General features: G+C 38.2%; 1 protein-coding gene across 1 annotated transcript in view; it reads right to left on the bottom strand.

Moving 5' to 3' along the window:
• Nucleotides 1-1,054: 1,054 nt before the first annotated feature.
• Nucleotides 1,055-7,790, bottom strand: part of RGS22 (regulator of G-protein signaling 22) — a 154,909-nt gene continuing 148,173 nt past the window's right edge. The window contains exons 27-30 of the mRNA XM_010863558.1: nucleotides 6,671-6,769; nucleotides 2,546-2,639; nucleotides 2,357-2,437; nucleotides 1,055-1,193 (exon numbers count right to left, since the gene is read on the bottom strand). Coding sequence (XP_010861860.1) covers nucleotides 1,183-1,193; nucleotides 2,357-2,437; nucleotides 2,546-2,639; nucleotides 6,671-6,769 — 285 coding nt within the window. The 3' untranslated portion in view covers nucleotides 1,055-1,182. The remainder of the gene's footprint in view (nucleotides 1,194-2,356; nucleotides 2,438-2,545; nucleotides 2,640-6,670; nucleotides 6,770-7,790) is intronic.

The following is a 7,790-nucleotide window of genomic DNA, read 5'->3' as shown; positions in this document are numbered from 1 at the left end:
CAGGCAAGAACACTGGAGTGGGTTGCCATGCCCTTCTCCAGAGGATCTTCCCGACCCAGGGATCAAACTCAGGTCTCCCGCGTTGCAGGCAGATTTGTTACTGTCTCTAGTTAATAAGGGAGCTTTTGCCTTTTAAAACTCTTCTCTTGCTACCCTAACAGTTTATCACATGGACAACTAGAATGTCCATTAAAGAGGGGGATTCCTGGGTTCTGTCCAAGAACTACAGAATCAAACTCTCAGAGAGTGAGCCCAGGAATCTGCATTGCTAGCAAATGTTACAGTGAGTCTCATGCACACTGAAGTCTGAGAGCCACACAGATTTAAAATACAGCTTCTTTAGAGTTGGGAATAGGGATAGGGACAAGATGAGGAAGGCTCTTCCCTCTATATTTTGGGTCAATTTATTGCTAGGAATATCCCTAGCCACTTGCTGAATGTATCTGCCAACCAAATACAGCTGACCCTTGAACAACACAGAGGTTAGGGGCACCATAAAGTTGAAATTCTCTGTATAACTTATAGCAGATCCCTGTATCCATGGCTCCTCCATATACGCAGTTCTGCATCTGTGGATTCAACCAGCCACAGATCCAGGAGTACTGTAATGTTTACTATTGAAAAATATCTGCATATAAGTAGAACTGTATAGTTCAAAATCATGTTGTGCAAGGGTCAACTGTATACTGAATGCTCAAGGAACATTTTTGTTAAAAGACTATTTAAGGAGCAAAACATGGTTTCTTCAGGTCTGTGATAAAATATTTTGATTCTTCTGAGATAGAATTTGTTTTATTCTAAATGAGTTAAAGTTTTTTTTTAATAGTCTTATATGTTAGGTGTTCCCTCCTAGCTCAGTAGGTAAAAAATCTGCCTGCAATGCAGGAGACCTGGGTTCGATTCCTGGGTCGGGAAGATCCCCTGGAGAAGGAAATGGCAACCCACTCCAGTATTCTTGCCTAGAAAATCCCATGGACAAAGGAGCCTGGCGGGCTACAGTCCATGGGGTCGCAAGAGTCGGACACGACTTAGCGACTAAACCACCACCACCACGTTATGTGTACAGAAGAGCTGTAATTTTTAAACTATGGAAGTAAAGCCAAACTTTATTTAGATGACAGGCTTGCTCTAAAGCAGACCATCAAAAAACCACTTGTGCTTCCATGTTAGTTAAAACTTGGTTTAAAGAATTCCTGCAAAGAAAAAAGAAGAAATGACTGAAACATAATCAATGAGAGAAAATTTAAATCCAAAATAACAACAAAAACTTAGAGTTGTAAGAAGGATCAAACAGTTAACAAATAAGTCAGCACACCCTAATGTTGGAGGCACTGTGATGTTGATCTAAGGGGTAAGGGAACTGACAGGAGCACAGTGGTTAAGGATAAATCTGAAAAGAAGAGAGATGAGCAGGCTAAGAGCATAAAGGCCTGATCATCATATCCTCCCAAGAACCAGAAAACTAAGGATTTTGAGAAACAAAAATCTAAGCTACAAAATAGAAGAGAAATGGGACTTTTACTGGGTCCTTTGAGTTTTAGTTCAATGGGTTGCACATATATTACATTACACTAGTAATACTACTTTCTAAGGGCATTGTTAAAAAGTCTAACATTAGTATCTGATCAAAACTGTATAATCACATCAGTATCTGTATGAGAAAAGGACCCAAGCTTGATTTTCAGTTATTAATTATCAGTTCCTTCTTGTATTCCCATCTTGGGAAAATGGAACTTAGAAAAACTCAGCTTGCAAAACCTTGGAAAACTGAGCCCATTCTTCTATAAATGTTCTTTGTGGAAGAGAAAACTAGATAAGAGAAAACTAGATAAGGAGTAGATAGGAGCAATAAATGATCATTCCCCAGGGGTCTTCCTGTGCAGGAGACTGTGCCATTCAAAAGGGAGGCAAGTTACTCCTGCCTATTAATTTGTTAGTGGAGAGTGTAAGTAGGGGTGTGTGTGTGTGTGTGTGTGTGTGTGCGCGCGCGTGCGCACTGTGCAGATGTCCATGTGCATTAGTGTGTGAGTCAGAGGGACATGGATGGGACTGATCAATTCAGTCTATGAACTTCCGTTGTACCTAGCAGCAGGATATGCGCTCCCGTGAGTGCTGTCTGGAAATGGTATGCAGTGTTGGGTATATGTCGTAGTCTATCCTCCTCAGCAAAAGAGAAGAAAACAGAGACAAAGAGATGGAGCACCTACACTCTGAAATTCTCCTAACCTGGGGCTCAGAGCAGTTGGGAGGGAGTCAGTCCTCATCCCTTTCTGCCCTCTCCAGATGGCCAGGTGAGAGGTAGAGTTCTAACAATAAGGAAGAAAGAACTGAAATCAGACTGTCACTTGACACTCACTCTGGATGTTGTGGGAGGACACAGTCTTTTTCAAAGACAGAGTGGAAGCAGTAGACTTGAAATTTGTAAAAGATGGTGTGGCTGCACGGAAACAAGAGAAACAGTGAAGGAATCATTAGCAAAACCCTCTAGAATTAACCTGTGATTCAAGACAACAAAGCAGCCCTGAAAACAAAGAGCAAAACTTACCTGCAAACAACTTTCTTTCTAGTTCCTCTTGAATTTTAAGAAGAATCCTTTCCTGTTCTAAGGCTTCTATGTACTTTGAGTAGCACCAGGTTGGCTACAAAAACAATTTTGCAAAATTAATTTTAGAGATATTTGCCCCAGGAAATAAACTGAAGGTAAGACAGCTTATATCAGCCCCTTCATTTAAAGGCCTTTTAATGCAAAGAACAGAATATAGAAAACATGCACATTTCATAAATTTATAATTATAGGAATTAATCTACATTTATATAGATATATTTATGATGAAGTAAAGGTATTTCTCTTTAGCCTTGATCTAAATTTTAATAATTTGATTTTTCTTCTAGTTTTATTCAGATATAATCAACTAAAGGTGTATAATAATAATGATTTGACTTATACACATCATGAAAGGATCACAAGAGGTTTAAAAAACACCTTTCATCACATATAGATGGAACATTAAAGAAATAGAAAAAATTATTCCTTATGATGAGAAGTCTCAGATTTACTCTCTTAACAGTTTTCAGTTGTAACATATTACTTATATTTATATATAATATATATATTAAAAATTAACAAAATGATAAATGAAATATAAAGATATTTAAATATATATTAAAATGTTTATATTTTAATATATATTTAAAATATACATTTATCTGTCCCTTCTCCCCAACCTTCCCCCCAGCCACCATAAGCTCATTCTTGGAGTCTATAAGTCTGCTTCTGTTTTGCAGATAAGTTCATTCGTATCATATCCTTTTAGATCCCACATGTAAGGGGTGTCATATGGTATTTCCACTCATACTGAGTGAAGTCAGACAGAGGCTCTCCAGTCCATCCATGTTGCTTCAAATGGCATTATTTCAATCTTTTTAATGGCTGAGTGATGCTCCATTGTAAATATATACCACGTCTTTATCCATTCCTCTGCTGGTGGACATTTAGATTGCGTCCATGTCTTACTTATTGTAAACAGGGCTGCAATGCACATTCGGATGCATGAATCATTTCAGACCATGTTTTTCTCCAGATATATGTCCGGCAGTGGGACTGTAGGACCATATGGTAGCTCTATTTTCAGTTTTTTAAGGAGATCATACTTTTCTCCACAGTGGCTGTATCAATTTACATTTCCACAAACAGCGCAGGAAGGTTCGCTTCTCTCCACACCCTCTCCAGCATTTATTGTTTGTGGACTTTTTGGTAATAGCTACTCTCGCAGGTATGAGGTGATATCTTATTGTACTTTTGATTTGCATTTCATTATAATTAGCAATGTTGAACATCTTTTCATGTGCCTAATGGCCATCTGTATATCTTCTTTGGAGAAATGTCTACTTAGTTCTTCTGCCCATTTTTTTGAGTGGGCTGTTTGTTTTGATGCTGTTAAGCATCACGTGTTGTTGTTGTTCAGTCACTAAGTCATGTCTGACTCCTTCAACTCCATGAACTGCAGCATGCCAGGCTTCCATGTTCTTTACTATCTCCTGGAGTTTGCTCAAACTTATGTCCATTGAGCCGGTGATGCCATCCAACCATCTCATCCTCCATTGCCCCCTTCTCCTCCCGCGCTCAATCTTGCCCGGCATCAGGGTCTTTTCCATGAGTCAGCTCTTCCCATCAGGAGGCCAGAATACTGGAGCTTCAGCTTCAGCATCAGTCCTTCCAAAGAACATTCAGAGTTGATTTCCTTTAGGATTGACTGGTTTGATCTCCTTGCAGTCCAAAGGACTCTCAAGAGTCTTCTCCAGCACCACAATTCAAAAGTGTCAGTTCTTCATCACTCAGGCTTTTTTGCATAGTTCTGTGTATTCTTGCCACCTCTTCTTAATCGCTTGTGCTTCTGTTTGGTTCTTGCCATTGCTGTCCTTTATCATGCCCATCCTCACATGAAATGTCCCCTTGATATCTCCAATTTTCTTGAAGAGATAGCTAGTCTTTCCCATTCTATTATTTTTCCTCTATTTCTTTGCATTGTTCACTTAAGAAGGCTTTCTTATCTCTCCTTGCTATTCTTTTCTGCATTCAGTTGGGTATATCTGTCCCTTTCTCCTTTGCCTTTTGCTTCTCTTCTTTTCTCAGTTATTTGTAAGGCCTCCTCAGACAACCCTTTGTCTTCCTGCATTTCTTTTCTTGGGGATGGTTTTGGTCACTACCTCCTGTACAAGATTACAAACTTCTGCCCATAATTCTTCAGGCGTTCAGTCTACCAGATCTAATCTCCTGAATCTATTTGTCACCTCCACTGTATAATCATAAGGGATTTGATATAGGTCACACCTGAATGATCTAGTGGTTTTCCTACTTTCTTCAACTTAAACTGGAATTTTGCAATAAGAAGCTCATGATCTAAGCCACACTCAGCTCCAGATCTTGTTTTTCCTGACTGTATAGAGCTTCTCCATTTTCATCTGCAAAGAAAATAATTAATCTGATTTCTGTGTTGACCATCTGGTGATGTCCATGTGTAGAGTCTTATCTTATGTTCTTGAAAAAGGGTGTTTACTATGACCAAGGCGTTCTCTTGGCAAAACTCTGTTAGCCTTTCCCCTGCTTCATCTTGTACTCCAAGGCCAAACTTAGCTGTTACTTCAGGTACCTCTTGACTTCCTATTTTGCATTCCAATTACCTATGATGAAAAGGACATCTTTGGTGTGAGTTCTAGAAGGTCTTGTAGGTCTTCCTAGAACCGTTCAGCTTCTCTGGCATTTAGTGGTTGGGACACGGACTTGGATTACTGTGATACTGAGCGGTTCACAAGCTGTTTGTAAAATTTGGAGACTAATCCCTTATTGGGAGAAGGCGATGGCACCCCACTCCAGTACTCTTGCCTGGAGAATCCCAGGGATGGGGGAGCCTGGTGGGCTGCCGTCTATGGGGTCACACAGAGTCAGACACGACTGAAGCGACTTAGCAGCAGCAGCAGCAATCCCTTATCAGTCACATCATTTGCGCATATTTTCTCCCAATCTGTGGGTTGTCTTTTCATTTTGTTTACTGTTCCCTTTACTCTGCAAAAGCTTTGGAGTTTAAGTAGGTCCCATTTGTTTATTTTTGTTTTTATTTCCCTTATTCTGGGAGATAGACCAAAAAAGATATTGCTATGATTTATGCCAAGAGTTTTCTGCTTATGTTTTCCTCTAGGAATCCTATAGTATCTGGTCTCACATTTAGGTCTTTAATCCATTTTGAGCTTATTTTTGTGTGTGGAGTTAAAGAATGATCTAATTTCTTTTTTTTTTTTTTTTACATGTAGCTATCCAGTTTGCCCAGCAACATTTGTGGAAGAGACTTCCTCTCCCCTTATTTTTATACTGTGTTTCTGAAACTTAATGCTAGTCATTTCCTAATAAATGTTCTTCTAAATGGCATTAGGTATCACACACTTTTAAATATATATTTTTCAATATATGGCTTTACAAAATTGGACATTTATCTCAATAATAGCTTTATAATCTATCAGTTATCTTAGCTGGGAGGCTGAACACATTTGACATTTCGAGTACCAGAAACATTGTTTCTTAAGCTAGTATTAGCCTATGATATAAACACTTTTAATATCAGTCTTTAAAAATGTACATAAGTTAAACTTATAAAATTTCTGGGACACTAATGTATGTTACAAATATAAACATAAAAATTGTACATATATTAGTTGCTGATCATGTATTATCAAAAAGATATATTAGCTATTGATCATATATGTACATATATTAGTTTTTGATCAATTTTATGACCACTTCAAATAATTTTAAAAATTGATACTAGCATTTGACATTCTTCTTTCTTCTCTTGACCTAAGAATATATCAACCTACATATATTCTTATATATATGATTATCTCTTTTCCAATAAGATAGTTATCTCAACTTCTGCCACTAAAATCTTCTTCATATGTATCCAGAAATTATTTTCTCTGATTATGTTGTTCAGGATCAGCCGAAATTGTAATGTTCTCTGAAGACTCAAGGAAACTCTATTCCAGTCTCTCCTCAAGGAATTTTAGCCTTATTTTCAAACAAACATATATCTATTACTTTAAAAATAACTCAGCTACTGCATGACACCATCCAATGCTCTAGAGAAGAAGTGATATCTCTGATATCTTTCCTGCTTACCTGTCGGCCGTACGCTTGCATGCCTAAACCTGGGTCACTAGTTAAAGCAGCTGCTTTGATAACAGATCCTGAAGTACTCGAATATTGTTTGATTCCATCCTGTAATTATATTAAATTAAAGTATTCTAAAAAGGGGGTTATTAAGGACACTTACTACTACAATAAGATAATGATATCTTTATGACATGTAGTATGCTTCACATACTAGATTTAATTCTACTCTGTTATGTAAGTTCTCTTACTATTTCCATCTCATAGGAAAAAAATGAGGTTTTGGGAAGTGAAGTGGTTTCCCTGAGGTATTAGAACCGATCAATGGTAAGGCCAGGATTCAAAACTAGGTAGGCTCACTCTAAAAACTGCACTCCTGTCTACTATAGTACACTGTCTTGGATCAATAATACCTTACAATTGTATAGTTGAGTACCCTACAAGTTCTTTTATTCATATCATTTCAATTAATCCATCTCACATCATATGAGGTTAATATTATCACTATCAGTTGATAAAATTGAGGTTAAGAGGGTTAAGAGTCATGCCTATGGTTACCTAGATAAACCCAATGCTTTTCATAGTAAGTGATTTTTTTCAGAAGATATATTTTCATGTTACAAAAAAGTCATGAGTTTCCCATATTCACTTTTTCCAACATTTTCTCATATGTATTCATTGACAATAGCATCTTGGAACAAACTTATACTCTATTGGTCTTCTTTACCGTATACTTTCTGTGTTAAAATAAATGCATGTGAGAAATCTGTTGTTACTAGTTCAGTTCAGTCACTGAGTCGTGTCCGACTCTTTGTGACCCCATGAACCACAGCACACAAGGCCTCCCTTTCCATCACCAACTCCCGGAGTCCACCCGAACCCATGTCTATTGTGTCGGTGATGCCATCCAACCATCTCATCCTCTGTCGTCCCCTTCTCCTCCTGCCCTTAATCTTTCCCAATATCAGGGCCTTTTCAAATGAGTCAGCTCTTCACATCAGGTGGCCAAAGTATTGGAGTTTCAGCTTCAGCATCAGTCCTTCCAATGAACACCCAGGACTGATCTCCTTTAGGATGGACTGGTTGGATCTCCTTGCAGTCCACGGGACTCTCAAGAGTCTTCTCCAGC

The sequence above is a fragment of the Bison bison genome, unplaced genomic scaffold, assembly GCF_000754665.1.
Source record: "Bison bison bison isolate TAMUID 2011002044 unplaced genomic scaffold, Bison_UMD1.0 scf7180017864491, whole genome shotgun sequence".
Taxonomy (NCBI): Eukaryota; Metazoa; Chordata; class Mammalia; order Artiodactyla; family Bovidae; genus Bison; species Bison bison.
This window is presented reverse-complemented; position numbering and strand designations above follow the sequence as displayed.